This window comes from Pleurodeles waltl, chromosome 6, assembly GCF_031143425.1.
Source record: "Pleurodeles waltl isolate 20211129_DDA chromosome 6, aPleWal1.hap1.20221129, whole genome shotgun sequence".
In the NCBI taxonomy this organism is placed as follows: Eukaryota; Metazoa; Chordata; class Amphibia; order Caudata; family Salamandridae; genus Pleurodeles; species Pleurodeles waltl.
This window is the reverse complement of record NC_090445.1, coordinates 588,424,159-588,442,860: the sequence shown is the minus strand read 5'-3', so window position 1 is coordinate 588,442,860 and position 18,702 is coordinate 588,424,159. Positions and strand designations below refer to the sequence as shown.

The following is an 18,702-nucleotide window of genomic DNA, read 5'->3' as shown; positions in this document are numbered from 1 at the left end:
AGTCCAGTGCACCCTAAGGCAAGTCGTAGTAACAACTTGCTTGGTAAAGTAATGCATCGTAACGTCGCAGTCGTGGTAGTGACTGCGTAATAAAGGCATGCGTGGTAAATCCATGCAGGGTTCCGTCATATAACCCTCAATACATGTATAGCAAGAAGCAACGCATAGGTCTTGGTAGAAGTTTGCCTATGATCTGTGTGTGTTAAAAAAAGGTTGTAGAACCGTATTTTAGAGCTGTACCACCCATGGCGGACAGCAGGTTCAGAGGAGAAATTGATTTGTTTATTTTGGAATATGACAGTATGCATCTGAGCATTCTAACACCTCTCTGAACTCTCCCTCTGTATTCAACTGTCTAAGGTGCAGGGCTTTGCAGCATATTACACAATGCATGCCCATGAAGAGCTGGGATTCAGAGTCTTAGTTTCTGACACCTAACACAATTGCTTGACCAATCTGATCATGGGTCTAGCTTCTTCCCACCTGCACAGCTACATTTTTGTCAGCCCTCAGCTTCATCAACTCCTCCCTCATCCACATCTCTTGTCTACCAAACCTGTACCCACATTTTCATTCTTATTTTGTCTCCCCGATTTCATCCTCCACCACCTATGTTCTCTATCTTCTATCCATCACCTCATTATTTTCATGATCTTTCCTGCCACCTTCTCTTCCAAAATGTCTACCCTCCCTTCCCTCAGTTTCTTTTCACACTTGTCTTCAGTGCATATTAGAGATTCATTACAACAGTACTATTTATGCTATGCCTTGTGTAGACGTCCACGGGGTTGTGCCTGTTATTTAGTTTCATACTGAGAAGGCTTTAAAACAGCTTAGCTCAGTAGGAGTTGGATGTGATCCTCTGTAAGTTACAGCGTATTAAGATCTCCCTGAATATGTTGGTTAGAGCAACACTGTCATCCCCACCTGGCATCAATGAGCTTCTCCTCAAAGGAACTAAGAGGACTAGCTGGAAAGTTGTAGAGTCCTGAGGAAGCGGATCCCATGGCTGAGGGAAAGTCCACCCAATGGTTAGACCATATTCAACTGTACCTGCTCTCTGTTTGCTCCCAATTGGGCCCATGGACGTTCTTTATGAAAAAGGTCGGTCCGTACATCTTTGTTAGTGTTCCCACCAACTCCGAACTGACCTCAACAGCCCTTTTTTGTCCATTTTAAAAAGGTTATCTTTATAATGTCCCCTGTGGGGACATATGTTTAGTCAGAGTTGTAGAAAGTTGTGCTTTGAGATGTGTGATCTGAAGATGGGATGTGCCCTATGGTTCAGCCTCCTGAATGTGAAATGACAGCTTGTTCCATCATGTGTTTCTCTTTCTCTTTTCGGTCCCATAGGAGTATAACCCTGATCTCACACACACAATAACCAAGCGTGAGAAGCCCAAGAAAGCAGCAGAAGGTGTGGTCTTAACCAATGCTGGGGCTGCAAGTGATCCAGGAACACCAGCCGGAGATCGGGGGAGGCGAGTGCACCAATCTATGGACTGCGCTTCTTCTGTCTCTACCTACTCTGTTCCTCATCATTGACCTCACTCCTAATATAACTTTTCTCCCTCAGTACTGATCAATCTTACCTTTTCTTCTCTCTCTATTCCTTCTCATTCTTTCTTGCTGTATTCCCCTTTCACTAGTGCAGTCCCTCTTTCTACATTCCCTTTTTCCTCTTGTATCTGTTTGTAGTCTCATGTCATATTCCCCATCCTTTCTTGCAGTATCTCACATAGAAGGGGAGTCTATTTGCATGCATTAGATGGTACCTACCATTTGAGAAAACATGAGTACACGTATGGTACTAGTGCCTGAACATTGGGCTTTAAATGCTGGGGAGCATATATATTAAGCAGTGGCGGTCGCTACTGGGTACTTATAGTTAGGGCCCTGTTTCCATTGGAAATGCATTTTTTTTGATTGCTTATATCTTTGGCACTGTTTGAAAATCTTCACAAAACTTTCCACAAACAATTCTTTTGTCTCAGCTCTAACTCAAAAGTTTTGGGGATCTGTCAAGCAGGGGGTGAGAAAAAGGGGAGGTCCCAAACATGTTTTTGTCATTCATGTTTTTCATGGTAACTTTAGACAGCTACCGCCCAAACTGCTGATCCGATTTACACCAAATTTGGCAGAAATCTGGATGTTGCCCAGAAAGAGTGGTTTTTGTGGGATGGTGTACGTCCGTTGAGTAGCTTCTGAGCAATTAAGGCTCAAATACTTTGTAAATTTTATGCCGTGGAGGCTCGACAGACCTGAGAGATCCCCTACAGAGAAATGATTGGCTGTCACCACATCAACAAAGATGATAGGGGCAGCCATCTTAGGACTTTGGACTCAACCATGAGTCTTAAAAAATAAGCAAAAAAAGGCATAGGGGGCAAGGTAGGGATACTGGGACCCCCTAGGTCTGACGGGGTGGTCCAAGAGGGGGACCCCGCCTCGGGCCAATAATGTTTTTTTTTTTAATTTTGTCACATATTTGTCAGTAAAGCTGCTGCTGCAAAAAAAAAAAAGAAGTAGGGGCTCCAGGGCTCCAATGACTGTAAAAATCTCCTGGAGTGGTCTGGGCACAGGGGTTAGGAAGAATATATTTTCTATTTAGGAGGAGGGGGGCATGTGGCTCCCCTCCCCAAATCTCTAAAAGGCCCCAGGGACCCCATCCCCCTGGGCTGAGATTTCAATGAAGGAGAGGGGACTTGCGTGGCCTCTCTCCCTGAGCCTTAAATGGCTCTGGGACCCCTTCCCCTCGGGCTGGCTCCATTACTCTGCCTGGGGAGTACACCCCTGGGACAGAGTAGCTTCCCTGCCCGCATGAGCACAGGCAGGGAAATATGTTTGCTCCCGCCTGGTAGGAGCATTTTTAAATCTCCAGCTGAGTGGTAGCAAACATGTCTTCCCTGCCTGCAGGGTTGCCTGGCCCTCTCCCCTTTAATATAAGAAGTGGTCCTCGGGTATGGGGTCCCTGAGTCCTAATAAGGCTTGGGGAGGTGACAGGCTGGTCCTTTTCCCCTTTTGAATGGAATTTGACCCTGGGGAATTGGGTCCCTGTGGTCTAATAAGGCTCAGTGAGGGGGGCTGCACACCCCTCCCCTTTTAAATACATATTTCCTTGTTGGATTGGGTCCCTGGGGCCTATGAAAGTTTTGGAATGTGGACCACATTCTCACCTTCCCTTTGAATTTGATGCCTAGAGGATGGGGTCTCTAGGGCTTAATAAGGCTGGAAGGGGGTGCACGGCCCTCCTCCCCTTAAAACAAAACGTGTCCCGGGAAATGGGATCCCTGTGGCCTTAAGGACAACCCTATGCAGTGCATTTGAAAGGCAGTGCGCAGCATGGGGTTGGCAGCCTGCATGGAGTTGGCTACCTGCAAGGGGGTTACAATGGCTCTGTATTTTATGTTTTTTTTGTTGTTTTTTTTACAGAAAGCGTAAGTAAAGTTTTCCCTAACTAAAACGAAGTTTTTTTTTTCAATGAATATACATGTTGAAATGAGACACAATCTAATGTTAATTTAACCCAAAACCACTTAAACAAGCTATTTATAGTTTAGTGAACTAGCTATAATTCGCTCCCACATTTTGCACTGCTTATTACCTCATATATTATATCACTCAAGACATGTTAAATTACATAATTGATGGCATCACACATCACATCGCAGATGACTGTCCAACCTCCTAGAAGCTCCTACCCTTCCCTCTGATCCCCCTCATTTAGAATTAATCAAATACTAAAAGAGAAGGCTCGAGAGAGGAGAAGAAGCTGTAAGGGACTGAATACTAAACTGAGCTTGTCAGTTGAAATATTAGAGAGTGTCAGATAATCATGTAGAATTAAAACATCCCCCTGGCCTACTTCACTCTACCTTATTGGGCTGATTAGCTCTAGTAAACTCAAGTTCCCCACACTTCCAATGTGTTCGGTCAGTTTAGCTTCCCATTTGATATTTTTTTCCTTCCTTTGCCCCAATTCAGTTCCTCATCACCTTAACTAAATCTTTTCTCTGTCCTTCGACAGTGTCTTTCCTTTGACATGTCTTTGTAACTTTTGCCTTCATAGTGTGAGTAGCTATGACCGGAGCCAAGCATATGCCCAGGAATGGTCTGATGATGAAGGTAGCAACTCACTCACTACCAGCGAGGCCAACGGCAGTGCTAACCCATTTGAAGAAGATCCAGTGGTAGCTGGGAAGGGTTCCCGCGTTCGAGCTCTGTATGACTATGATGGGCAGGAGCAGGATGAGCTGAGCTTCAAAGCAGGTAGAGTGAAGAGAGGTAATTCCATTTGCCCAGATGTAAAAATATTTTGAGACAACACTTATTTCTGAGGTGGGAGTGAGTGATTTTGCCCTTCAGCGGATCTCCATAACAGATAAAGTGATTGTAAGATAGGCATGAACTCATTTGAGAAGGTGAAAGGGAAGACATGACTAAGCCCAATGACGTACTAACGTCAAATAGGTCACACCATGGAAAAAGAACCTTGTGGTGTCTGCCTCAGTGATCTGGAGTGGTTTCTGTCTCATTAACCAATATGCCAATACAAATGAACTAAATGGTTATTTTAATCTTTACTTGCAATAAATCATATGTGAAGAACATTTATAAAAAAACATGTTTGATGGCATGTGTGGATGTAGGTACACATGCTCTGCATACTCCTGCTGTCTGTTGTTGGGTCCAGTGTGTTGCAAGTTGTTTTTCTTTGAAGAAGCATTTTTGAGTCACGGGATCGAGGGACTCCTCTTTCTCAGTGATACTGCGCATGGGCATTGACTCCTTTGTTATATTGTTTTCTCTCTGCCATCGGTTTTATACGTGTGTGTCTTCTCTCCATCGTTCAACTCGCTCCTGTTAAAAATCTTTCTTTAAGACCTCTCTTTATCAATGTTATTGTGTCTCGATTGCGCATTTCTATCTTCACGTTCAACTATACTCGTTGGTCCAGGCACCGATTGTGTGCCCTCAGGGGCACCCTTGCACATTTTATGCCTACCTCACCTTGCGGCACTGACCATTATATTGAGCTGATGGAACGAACGCTGCTTCGTTTCTGTCCTTGCAAAAGTTTCCCGCACCGACCAACATCTGGTGTGTAATTTGTGCCTCATCCCCAATCACCAGGAAGCTACCTGCAATGCTTGTAAATACTTCCGGTCAAAGAAGACCCTTCGGGACCGAAGAGCTCGTCAGTTGGAGACTCCAGAATACCCCCAAGACATCTTTGGTGAAGAACACACCCAGGAGGAGCCGGAGCAAGAGGAGGTCTTTTCGATCCAGAACTCTGACTCCGACGTGCAGTCGGATATAGAAAGCCACGTGGTAACATCCGCTCAACCCGTGAGTAACGTGGCCTCTCCTGCCCCACCCAAAGACTATTAAAAAGCCCCTTGCAGAAGTCGATGGATGGCCACTGCCACAAGGCCATGGCCAGATCCAAAAAACTGTTTTGGCTGCCAACCCTCTGGCTCGGCCCTGAAAATAGCCAAGACCAAAACGTCTTCGAACTCCGTCTCCTCTGAAACATCATTGTCATCTTAGTCTGAACTTCAGGTCTGAGTACTTCGTCTCCAAGCCGACCAGCTACCACCTCCACTTTGGTGCCGAAAACCACAGAACCCAGAACATCATAGCAGAAAGACTCTAGCCAGTCTTCAGCTACGCCCTCACCTGTGGAACCCATTTTGGAGATGATGGATGCTCGTCAGCGCCACCTCCATATCCAGAAGGGTACAGGGCACATTATTGCTCCTCCCCCTGTACTTATGAAGAGGAAACTGCCTTTCGAAGAGGCTTTGGATACTTCTCCACCTCAAAAGAAGATTACCAAGGACAAGTCTACCACCACACCTCACAAGACTTCTCCATCTCCTCCTCCTCCTGATCTACTCTTTCCACCTCCTTGACCCCCTTCTTCTCCTCCACCTCTCTCCCATCCTCATTCATCTGTTTTACCTACTGCAGGAGAATTTACAACTCAGGGATCCCCTGCATGTACTGGGGAAGATTTGGGTGGGACACAGCAGGACCCGGATCCATGTGTCACATATGACCCTGACCCTATTTTGAGCAATGACCCAGATTTGTATCCCACAAGGTCCTCACCACCAGTGGATAGTACATCCTACCAGCAGGTAGTGGCAAGGGCAGCTGCCTTCCACAAAGTAGAACTGCACAGGAACCCCACTAAACAAGACTTCCTGTTCGATAGCCTTACATGTACCCATAATTATATCCAGTTTCTCCCTATGCTCCCTGGCATGCTTCATCACGCTGATGAAATTTTCAAAGAGCCTATCCGCTCTAGGGTGATCACCCCCAGAGTAGGTAAAAAAAATATACACCTGCTCCCCTAGATCTGGTATACATTAGGTAACAAGTCCCTTCAGACTCTATAATAGTCACCACTGCATGAAAATGTGCCAATAGCCAGGCCACCGGGGGCTGCCTCCTCCTGACAAGAAGAGAAGAAGTTAGATGCCGCCAGCAAAAAGGTAGCTGCACAGGCAGCTAATCATTGCCGTATCGCCAATTCACAGGCCTTACTACCCAGGTATAAATCGGCTCACTGGGATGAAATGGAGGAGCTTCTCCAGTTTCTCACAGAAGAGCACAGAAAAAGAGAACAGCAAATTGTTGTTGAGGTTCAAACCATTACTAATAACTCAATACATTGTGCCGTAGACACCACAGATACAGCTGCACACAGCATTAATATGGGTGCCTTAATAAGGAGGAATGCGTGGCTTTGATGCTCTGGTTTCAAACCCGAGGTCCATCAAGCAGTGCTTAACATGCCCTTTCAAAAGGAGCATCTTTTCGGCCCTCAAGTGGATTCTACTTTTGAGAAGCTGGAAAAAAGACACAGACACAGCAAAAGCCATTGGTGCTCTACAGTCCTCCACACAAAGGGGCACTTTTTGTTTCCCCACCTTCAGAGGGGCTTACAGATCCACATCTTCAGATGCGTCTACCTTTGAGCCCAGACAGCCTTCACCCTTCTATTCTAGGGGTTGCTTTAGGGGTTCCTACAGAGGCAGTAACAACAAGGGCAGAGGTAAGAGCACCGCCTCCAGAGGCTCTATCTCCACTGCAAAGCAGTGACTACCTCCGTCTTCCTCCTGACCATTCCACATTTGTTGGGGAACGAGTCTGGAATTTTCATCCTGAATGGGTCAACATCTCCACCGACCAATGGGCCTTTTCCATTATCCAACATGGTTATTGCCTGGAGCTCATTACCACTCCACCAAACATTCCCCCTCGCTCTCACAGACTACCCCAACAACACTTCACCCTTCTCAAGCAAGAGGTTCAATCACTTCTCTTGAAGGGGGCCCTCAAGCCTGTTTTCTTTCAATACCAAGGATCAGTGGTATACTCCCTACACTTTCTCATTCCCAAAATAGACGGCTCTCTCAGACCTATTATGGACCTCAGACCATTAAATCATTAGAATCTCTCAGAACACTTTCATATGGTTACTCTTCAAAATGTTATTCCACTTCTAAAACAAGGTGACTTTATGACGGCCCCAGATCTAAAGTACACCTACTTCCATATTCCTATCCACCCTGCACACTTTAAATACCTAAGATTCCTGGTTGCAGGCAATTATTATCAGTTCAAGGTCCTACCTTTCAGAGTCACAACTGCTCCCAGAGTCTACACAAAGTGCTTAGCAGTAGTCTGCACACACCTCAGAAGACAAAACGTATACATGTTCCCTTACCTAGACGACTAGGTCATCAAAGCCAGTCCACTGCCACAGTGACAATATCACACTCCGATGACAGCTGATCTGCTTCGCACGCTAGGATTCACAATCAACTTTGTCAAATCTAACCTCCAACGTCTTCAGATTCAGCCCTATCTAGGAGCTATTCTTAATGCAGAGTTGGGGTTAGCATACCCCCGTCCAGCTTGGGTTCACAGTTTTCAATATCTTCTCCCCCAGTTTTAGGAGAATCGTACATACACAGTCAGAGCTATCATACAAATGTTAGGGATGATGGCTTCCTGCATTGCCATTGTTCCCCATGCCATACTCAACATGTGTCTTCTACAGCAGTGTCTGTCTCGTCAGTGGTCTCAGTCACAGGGTCACCTGGAAGATCTAGTGTTGTTAGACTGCCATACTCACCCCTCTCTGAAATGGTGGAACACCACCGACCTGTTGAAACGGTGGCCTTTTCTAGACCCTGTGCCTCAGGTCATTCTGACCACATATCCATCACTGACTGGTTGGGGCACTCACCTTCAAGACCTCTCATTGCAGGTCCTTTGGGATCTCACTCACCAATCCCTACATAGCAATTTCTAGCCCTGAAAACATTCCTTCCTCATCTGTCTCACATGGTTGTCTTAGTCCGCAAGTTTGCATGGACAACATGGCAGCCATGTATTATCTACAGAAACAGGGTGGACATGGTCATCCCAATTGTCAAAACTCTCTCAGACAATATGGAAGTGGGCTCTTCACCACCACATTCAACTGGTGGCCAAGTATCTCCCAGGGAAGGACAATGACTTTGCAGACCTGCTCAGCAGGATGCAGCAACAAGTGCATGAATGGGAACTCCACCTGCAAGTCCTTCAGAAATATGTCCCAGAGTGGCAAACTCCTCAGATAGACCTTTTTGCCACAGCAGAAAACGTAAAATGCCCAAGCTTCTCATCCAGGTACCCACACCCTCTATCCAAGGGCAATGCTCTATGGATGAACTGGTCAGGGATATTTGCTTACGCTTTTCCACCTCTCCCTCTTATTACATTTCTGGTTCAGAAAATCAGGCAGACAGCTCTCACCATGATCCATGTAGCACCCACTTGGGTGCTTCAGCCATTGTTCACCTCACTTCTGGACCTCTCAGAAGTTCCCCACGAGAAGCTCCCCAACAGGCCAGAACTTCTCACTCCAAATCAAGGACATATCAGACACCCAGATCCCAAGTCACTCAACCTTGCAATATGGCTCTTGAGGTCATAGAGTTTGGTTACTTAGGATTGCCTGCAAAATGCATGGACAGTCTAAGGTAGGCTCTCAGACCCACAACCAGAGTATGTTATGCTGCAATATGGAAACGTTTTGTATGCTACTGCCAATCCAAACATATTAATCCAGTTAAAGGGTCTGTCCAAGACATCGTTTGTTATTTGCTCTATTTACAGAAAGCAAATTTAGCTTACACTTCCATTTGTTTACATCTTGCAGTTATAGGTGCATATTTACAGAACATACTTCCTTGGTCAGGATCCCAGTCATCAAAGCATTCATGGAAGGCGTTAAAAGAGTTATTCCACCCAGAGTGCCTCCTGGACCATGTTGGAACCTCAGTATTGTGCTTACCAGGCTCCTGGGCCCTCCTTTTGAGCCACTTCATTCATGTCCTCTTCAGTACCTTTCTTGGAAAGGGGCGTTCTTAGTCGCTATCACATCACTCATACGTGTTAGTGAGCTCCAAGCCCTAACCTTGGAAGAACCTTTCTTCCGAATTCATAGAGACAAAGAGGTCCTTCTCTCAAACCCTGAAGTTCCTACCTAAAGTGGTTACCCAATTCCACATCAACCAATCATTGGAGTTACCAGTCTTCTTTCCGCAGCCTGACTCAGTTGAAGAAAGAGCTCTCCACACTTTAGATGTTAAGGAAGCACTTACGTTTTACATTGACAGAACCAAAGACTTTAAAAAAACGAAACAACTCTTTGTAGCTTTTATACTACCTCACAAAGGCAGTCCAATATCCAAAAACAGTATAGCTAGATGGATAGTAAAGTGTATACAAACTTGCTATGCTAAAGCAAAGAGACAGTTACCTGTTGCTCCTAGAGCACATTCTACTAAAGAAAAAAGAGCCACTATGTCTTTCATTGGAAACATATATTTAGCTGACATTTGTAAGGCAGCTACATGGTCTACACCACTTAAGTTTACAATGCATTACTGTGTGGATGTACTAGCACATCAGCAAGCCATTGTAGGTCATGCTGTGCTACGAACACTTTTTTAAGTCAACTGCAACTCCCACAGACTAGCCACCGCTTTGATGGAGGGACTGCTTTATAGGCTATGAGGAGCATGTGTATCTACAGCCACTCATGCCATTGAACTGAAAATATTACTTGCCCAGTAAGCATCTGTTCATGGCATGTAGTGCTGTAGATTCTCATGCACCCTCCCTCCTCCCCGGACACCTGTGGCCATTCCAGTTATTTTATATATGTATATACTTGTACATATGTAGTTACATTTGAATTGATATCTCTTTCTCTATACTTCCTCTACACTCCTTATCTCACCCAAAAACAGTCTAACAAAGGAGTCAATGCCCATGTGCAGTATCTCTGAGAAGGAGAGTCACTCGATCCTGTGACTCTAAAATGCCCAACATTTGATGGCAGGAGTATGCAGAGCATGTGAATCTACAGCACTACATGCCACGAACAGATGCTTACTGGGTAAGTAACATTTTCCTTACTTTGTGGTTGCGCAGTGGGTATTTAGTGAGAAATGTGCTTGGTGCTCTCATCAAAGTGATACACATGTGAACAAATTCAGTGATCAGAGTTGTGTATCTTAAAAACAAGAACAACCCAGCCCAGTTATATATAATATATCTAGGCTCCGTAGTGGTAGTCAACGATGTTTCAAACCCTCAAGAAGATGGTGGGGGCCATCATCAGGACTCATAAGATAGAGAAGCTTGAAACAATGGCACTGAGGGCTGAAAGAAATAATAATAGACATAGTTCAGAAATAAAAGTATTATGGTGTGAGGTTTAAGCCTTTAAAATAGAGTGTGTACTCACACAGTGAAGACTGGAAGCTTCTGTGGTGAAGAAAGGCGGCCTTTCCTGAAATAAGAGGTCAGAGTTCAAGATATAGCTGGTAGGATGCCCTGTAAAAACAAAAATTGTGGAAGTGAGCAGAACAAACTCTACCTAAATCCTGGTAAGTCGAAAGAACAGATAACAGTATTGTGACTCTGATGTCTGTCCCACTGAAGTATGGCTGAAAAAGACAATTAAAAACAAAAGGAAAAGGTCTACAAGTGCCCCGAGGGAAGAAGTGTGAATTAAAAAAATGTATAAAATGAAAAAGTCCATACATTTCAGCTTTTCCAGAACAGAAATTATAACTGGCAGGAAATACAGCTGATTCCTTGATATCAGAGGTAATGTGGAGTTCCAAAAGTCCTTACTGTATTCTCCAGAAAGGGAGAAAGAATGCCAGGGCACAGAAATCATTTGCACTGTATCGCAGCGCGTGTGAGCACAAAGTGCTTCACTGTGCTCTGAAAAATAAATGGGATTCCTAAAGACCTGGTCCTTGGACAGCAGGTCTGCACTCTGGTCTGGAAAATACAGACAAGGGGAGCTGTGCTCTCTTATGTAGCGAAGCATGTCTCACTGTACATGCTCAGCAGGGAGGCCCAAAATGCCATGGGAGAGTAGTGAGGGCAAAAAAGAACTAATAGACAAATAAGTGGCTGCAATTTTGAGAGAACACACAAGGCCTTATTGAAAGGTCCCAGGAAAGAAGAATACGAAAAATAACGAGATCAACAAAATAGAAACAGATGTATTGTTAGGCAAAAGAGATCAATAGAGTTCATCTGTACAATACAATATGGTATACATGATGAATGCAGAAAACTGCCTGGTCAAACCACTTTATCAGTACAGATCATCAAATACAAAGCAAAGTCAAGAGAGGGAAAATGATGGAGTCTAAGGCAGTCAAGCTGCAACTCCAGAACTGATCAAGATAATTAAAGGGTCCATACAGAAGGTGCTGCTCATCACACACTGGGGATTGCTCAAATCAAATGAGTCCTCTCTTCCTGCGGTTCAGGCGGTTTGAGGCCTGTGTCCATTCTGAGGGTCCAATTTAATTCCTCCTTTTGAGTAGCTGCTTCAAATTTCCCCCTTCTTACAGGTAATTTTACAACACTGATCACCTGCATGACTTTCAGCAATAAAGTGTTCTACCAGGAGGGCACTGGGAACCTTCCAGCGGAGACAACTTCGATGTTGAGCACTGATTTCAAACTTATTAGGCTTCCTCATTATAGCTACGATACTCTGGCACAGCGAGCAAGGAACCCACATCTGGGTATATCCTTGGCCACTTAGTTACTTCAAACACACATGGTATTAAGGAAGGATTTGAAAAAATACCATGATTTTCTCTTCTTGTTTCTCATAGCCCACCTGTTCTTCAAGGCTGTCAGGTGTAGTGTGTGCCTTAAAACCTGTAGTCACGGAGTCTATTTTCTGTTGGTTGTTATATTCTGAGCCTGTGTGGTGAATGTCAGATCCTGCAAATTTTAAATTAGGTAGGAGAACTGAGAGTTGAGAAGATGGGACATCTGACATTTTTTGTATGATGACCCATTACCACTCACCTCAAAATGAGGTCATTAGTCGCTAATCTCTCCACCCATTCATCCATAACCTCATCTCATTGCCATCTTGGTGCCCCTCACCAGCTTGTCAGTTGACATTCCTAACATCTCAATATTTACTCCTTCCATCTCAGTCTCGGCCACTTATTCTCAATCTTCGTTGTGCCCATCTAAATCACTACTACTATCTTCTCTGTTCCCAACATCTTATCCCAGTCTTCAGTGCCTGCATATACATTTCCACTGCCTCAATCACTATCTTAATATTTCTCACAATTAGAATGACTTTCATCAAACCAGTTTCCAAATCTTGCATTGCCATTTCAGGCTCTGCAAAATCTACTGCAATCTTTTCCACTTCATTTGCATCTTCAATAACTCGATCTTAATATTCACCCAGTCATATCTTTACCACGACTACTCCAATGCCCAGTTCAATTCCTATTACCTCTTTAATAATCTAAATTGCCCCATCACATCTTTGGATCTACATTTTCTCCACTTTAATCTTCTTCACCTAAATCTCCATTGTGCCTATCTTAATCATCTTCATGACAATTCCATCAACTCTAACAAAATAGCATATCTTAATTTATCTCACTCCTGGGTTTTATCATTACAATCTTCTCGTCACCCGACCTCATCACTAAGCCCTTCCTGTGAATTTCTTCATCCAGCCTCATTCTTCAACACAACTGCCTCTGCTTCTATCATATCATGACATTCTTCAAACCTCCTACGATAATCTCCAAAATCTCTATTTTATGATCAGTTACTACAGTTAAATATTCACCATCCCCATTACAATCATCAGCACCTAAATAGGAATCCCCACCCTTCACTGAAAGCTACCACCTTCTCCACTGGAATCTTCCTCAGCTGACCTTCAATTAACACACTAAAATCTTCAATACAGAGACAGCCACTTTCATTTTAGCACCTGCCCGCTCCTACTCAACTGCCATGCTATATACTAAAATCTCCATTCTCTGTTCTCAACATTCTTCAGTGACAATATATAATTTCCATTGATGCTACTTTAATCTCCTCTCTGTTTGCATCAGGTTACTCTCATTTTGCATCACCACATCTTAGTCTTCTTCAAGTCGTCTTCAACTTTTCATTCTCCACAACTACAGATTTAGGCCCTCATTACAACCGTGGCGGGCGGTGGGATAGTGGAGGGAATACCGCCAACAGGTTGGCAGTACCTACCTCCACTATTATGATATTGGCCATTTGGCCAATGTCAAAACACCAATGTACCACACCGACTGCCACGGCAGTAACGACCGCCGGGCTGGAGACTTCAGTCTTCAGCCCGGCGTCCGTCACTAGGCCGCCCATGGCATTATGACCCCGCCCACCGCCATGGTTTCAGTGGTTTCGGTATGCCACTGAAACCTTCCATGCCCCCCTCCCCTACTGTCCCACTCCCGACCCCCCCGCACATTTACACACATACACGCATGTACATAGACACACCCATACACACACACTCATACATACATTCACCCACGCATTCATACATTCATACACACTCACAGCAACACTCACGAACATACATCCAGGCACACACGCAATCTCAAGACACAACATGCACGTACACTCACACCCATTCATTCACACACGCGTTACACACACATGCACGCATTCACACACAGTCACACACCTCCACTCACGCACACAACATCCCCCACCTCCCTCTCCTGTCGGAGAACCCGACTTACCTGCTTGCAGGGGGTCCTCCAGCAGGATACGGGACGCGGCACTGCTGCCAGCAGCAGCGTCCGCCAGCAAAACACCGCCAGGCTGTATCATGGAACAATATACGGTAGGCGGTGTTTTGCTGGCGTGGCGCTGTTGCTGGCAGCAGCGCCACCTTACTGCCGTCCGCCGCCATGACTGTTGACGGAATTCCGTCAGTCTTCTGGCGGTATTCCGTCTTCGGTCATAATGCCATGGACGGTCGGTAGCCACGGCGATGGTATGTTGGCAGCCGTCGCTGTGGCGGTAGGCGGCATTTGCCGCCAATGACATAATGAGGGCCCTAGTTTCAAAATATCCATAATCTCTATTACAATGTCAGCATAACATTCTCGGTCTCTGTTTGCTCCCATTCCATTTCAAACTCCTATTACCTGCTTCTTGATTTCTTAAAACATAATTTAAAATTGACAATCACATTTTGTGGCACTGCATGCTTGCAGTCAGTGTCAGCATAAATATCTGCAATTTATTGACACCCATCATACGATTAGCTAGATATATTTTTTTATTTTTGAAAATTTATGTTTGAGGGATATGTGGCTGTAGATACACATGCTCTGCATACTTCCGCCATCAAGTGTTGGGTCACGATGTGTGTAAGTTGTTTTCCTTCAAAAAAGTCTTTTGAGTCACAAGGTAATGTGACTCCTCCTCATGGTGATAATGTGCATGGACATCGACTCCATTGTTAGATTGTTTTCTTTCTGCCATCAGGTCCGGACGTGTTTTCCAGCGTTCCAGTATGAGACTCTTTCGGGGTCACTTCAGTTTGTTGTTCACTTCCAGAGTCGTCGGTATTGTTTTTGATTGCGGTCTATCATCAAAAAATTAGAAAATCATCAGAAGTCGATTCTACGTGCTCCACTAGCTGCCTTCGGGCCTCACCCATTTGGGCCTATTCTTCACCTCATTGGCTTCGACCAACAATGTGCTGCTAATGGAACAGACTCCATTTTGCTTCTGTCCCAGCTGCCACATGAAATACCCGCGGACTGACCTCTTCCAGGTTTGGAACCTTTCTCCTGATCATAAGGAAGAGGACTGTGAGGCCTGTCAATTCTTTTGATCGAAGAAGACTTTGCAGGACCATCAGCCACGTCGCAGAGAGATGCAGTGCAAGGATATTGACAAGACACCCACATCTTTGGCCAACAAGCTGTTGAGGAGGAAAAGGAAGAACTGCATGAGGCCTTGGCAGCTGAGGAAGAATCCATTTCCATCCAGGACTCCGGCTCCGCCCCTACCTCGAGGTCGGTTTATAGGTGCAGGAGCTTCCTTCAGGTCAGCATTCCGTGAGTACCCCTGCCTCTGTCTAACCGTCCTGGAGCCACTTAGTTGCAACCGAAACTATGGCTCACGGGCCACCACTGCCCACAGGCCACGGTAGATAACGACTATCTGCTAAGGATGCCCCACTCTCGTCATCGAAAGCGAAACTGAAACCACCTTCTTCTGCAGCAAGCCAACCAGCTTTGGCACCAAGCCGACCATCTGCCTCACCAGCTTCTAGCACCCCGGCCTTGCCCGCTTCAGCTCCAAGCACTTCAGCGCTGAAACCAAAATCTCTTTCGGCTGATTCATATCAAAACCCACAGATCCTTAGGACAGCTTTGATATTGATCCTCCAGGTGATACTGATCCAGATCCTTACCTGGCCAAGCCACCTCCCCCTGATGATGCAATATCTTTCCAAGAACTGATTGCTAGGGTGGCAGCATATCTCCAGGGCCCTTTACACAAAGACCCCATCGAAGAAAATGTTCTCTTCGAAACACTCTTCAGGACCAACAGTGCATGTCAATACCTTCCTATGTTGATGGGGATGCTCCGCCACTCGGATAATATTTTTAAAGACTCACACCCGGGGTCGATAAAAAGTATAAAGCAGCACCCTCAGACCCAGTTGACATCAATGGCCAACTCCCTCCAGACTTACTGGTGGTATCTAATGCCCGTAAGAGGGCCAAGTCCCTGGCCATAGTGGATGCTCCTCCACCTGATAAAGAGTCCAAGCTAATTGACACATCAGGAAAGATAGTGGCAGCACAAGCCGCCAATCATTGGCGAATTGCCAACACCCGTGGTTTGTTAGCAAGATACAACAGGACCCAATGGGATGAAATAGAGGAGCTCCTCCAACATCTCCCTGAAGTGAGTAAAAAAAGAGGGCTCATGAGATTGTTGAAGAGGGCAAATTGATATCAAACAATTCCCTCTGGTGTGCCCTTGATTCAGCGGGCACAGCCACCAGGGGCATTGATACTAGTGTACTGCTGTGTAGACACTCTTGACTATGCATATTTGGCTTCAAGCCAGAGGTGCAGCAAACACTTTTAAATGTCCCATCTTACAGGCAACATCTGTTTGGTCCCAGGTGGACCAAACTTTGGAAAAAATGAAAAAGGACACAGAGTTAGCTATATCAATGGGCGCTCCAAACCCCCACTCCTCGTGGCTCCTTTCGGCACACACATATAAAGAGGGTGCCAAAACTACACCGTCAGATGCCTCTACTGTAGGAAGCTGACCTGGTGTGTGGTGAGCACATATGGTGTTATCACCTTATTACAGGTATCCCCTATTAGTGAAGTGTAGGCAGTGTCTATAGGTAGCTGTGGATGAGCAGCCAAGACTTATATAGGAGACATGCAAAGTTTATGCAATACCACTATAGTCACACAGCACTTACACACATGAAAGAACCACACAGTGTTTCAAAAATGAGTACATTATTAGGGTAACACAAATACTAGAATACTGAATAGGCGTCCCCCAACTGGAGGTAAGTAAACACACTATTATGTACACATTAGCAATCAGTAAATAGCATAGAAAACAATGAGCATTGGTAAAAGCAATAGCAAATAGTGAGGGCCCTAGGGGAGGGTCAAACCATATACTAAAAAAGTGGAATGTGAAAGGCAGTCCCCCACCCAAGGAAGCGGAATCAGTAGAGGAGAACTGAAGTAACTAGGAGCAAGTGACCTCCAGCGACCAGAAGAGCAGTGTTAAGTACCTGGTGTGCCCCAAAAGCAATAGGAGGACTTTGGAAAAGGATTATGCAAGACCCAACCAAGATTGGAAGAACCCAAAGGTGGATGCTTAAAGAAGAGGACCTGCAAAAGAAGGGGGCCAAGTCCAGTTCATCATGGAGTGTCTTGTTGGGGCAGGATCCACTATCCACCCTTCTGTGGATGCAGGACCAGGTCGACGGTGGACCAAGAAGGTCAGCAGTGCAGCACAGGAGATGAAGAGAAGTCGCAGAAGTAATGCAAGTGATGTCCCACGTCAGCAGACGAGATGCAGTCAGTCATTGGTGCTGGAAACCACCAACAAACCTTGACAATTGCAAGATATGGTGAATACGTTTTGCAAGGTTTAAGAGGAACAGCTAGGTCCAGGGAACTCGACCCAGGGAGGGGAGTCTGGGGTGACTCTCAGCAGTCAGGAGAGTCACAAGAGAAGGAGGCAGCCCCCAAAGGCAACCCAGTGGCAGCAGGCACAGGAGTCACAATTAGACCCACTCAGCACACCGGAAGAGGAGTCCTACGTTGCTGGAGCAGCAGGCAGGAGGAGCAAACAAGCCTTGGTAGCTGCAAGAGTTGTGATGCACAGGGGTACTATCCTTCAAGGAGAAGCAAGGGCTTACCATCTCCCAAGTTGGACAGCTTGTAGAGAGGACAAAGGGGACCACTCCAGACCACCACCTGTGATGCAGGATCCACGCAGTTCCAGAAGAAAGTAGATCCACACAGCCAATCGTCTTTGCAGTTGGTGCCTGCAGATGAAGGGGAGTGACTCCTTCACTCCAAGGGTGATTCCTTCTTACTTCTTGTGCAGACTGAAGACTTGCCGCCCTCAGAGGATGAACAGCTGGGGAAATGTTGCAGTTGCTGGAAGGAGCAGGAGAAACAATGTTGCAGAGCTGAGTCGTCGCTGTAGTTCAGATTGTCGCTTCCTGGAGGGTCCAGTTGCAGTCCCAGTGGGCAGAAAATGAAGGAAACGATGCAGAGGAGTCCTGCTGGAATCTTGCACATCGAATCTGAGGATCCACCCAAGAGGAAGACCCTGAATAGCCCATGAAGGGGGATTGGTCACATAGCAGGGTGACCACCTATCAGGAGGGGGCTGTAACGTCTCCTACCTGATCTGGCCACTCAGGCGCTCCCAGGGGCCTCTGCCCACCTTAGATTCAAGATGGCAGAATTGAGTGGCCACCTGGAGGAGCTCTAGGCATCTCCCCTAGGGTGGTGATGGGCAGAGGATTGGTCACTCCCCTTTTCTTTGTCCATTTTCACACCAGGGCAGGGGCCGGGGGTCCCTATACTGGTGTAACCTGGTTTATGCAAGGAGGGCACCAAATGTGCCCTTCAAAGCATACCAGTGGCTTGGGGAGGCTACCCCTCCCATGCTATGTTGCACCTGTTACCAAGGTATAGGGTGTTACCTCCCTCCTTCATAGGAAATCCTTTATTCTGCCTTCCTCTGCCTGAGCCAGTCAAGCAGCAGGAGGGC

The 18,702-nt window shown here is 45.8% G+C and overlaps 1 protein-coding gene across 4 annotated transcripts in view; it reads left to right on the top strand.

The window, feature by feature from the left end:
- The window catches only part of PACSIN1 (protein kinase C and casein kinase substrate in neurons 1), a 288,391-nt gene that overhangs the window by 249,226 nt on the left and 20,463 nt on the right, over positions 1-18,702 (top strand). For 2 of the 4 annotated variants that reach the window (XM_069238839.1, XM_069238840.1), the window contains exons 8-9: positions 1,354-1,481; positions 4,070-4,269. In XM_069238839.1, the coding sequence (XP_069094940.1) occupies positions 1,354-1,481; positions 4,070-4,269 (328 nt within the window). Of the gene's footprint in view, positions 1-1,353; positions 1,482-4,069; positions 4,285-18,702 lie in introns of all 4 variants that reach the window. The other 2 variants (XM_069238837.1, XM_069238838.1) reach the window with 1 other exon arrangement.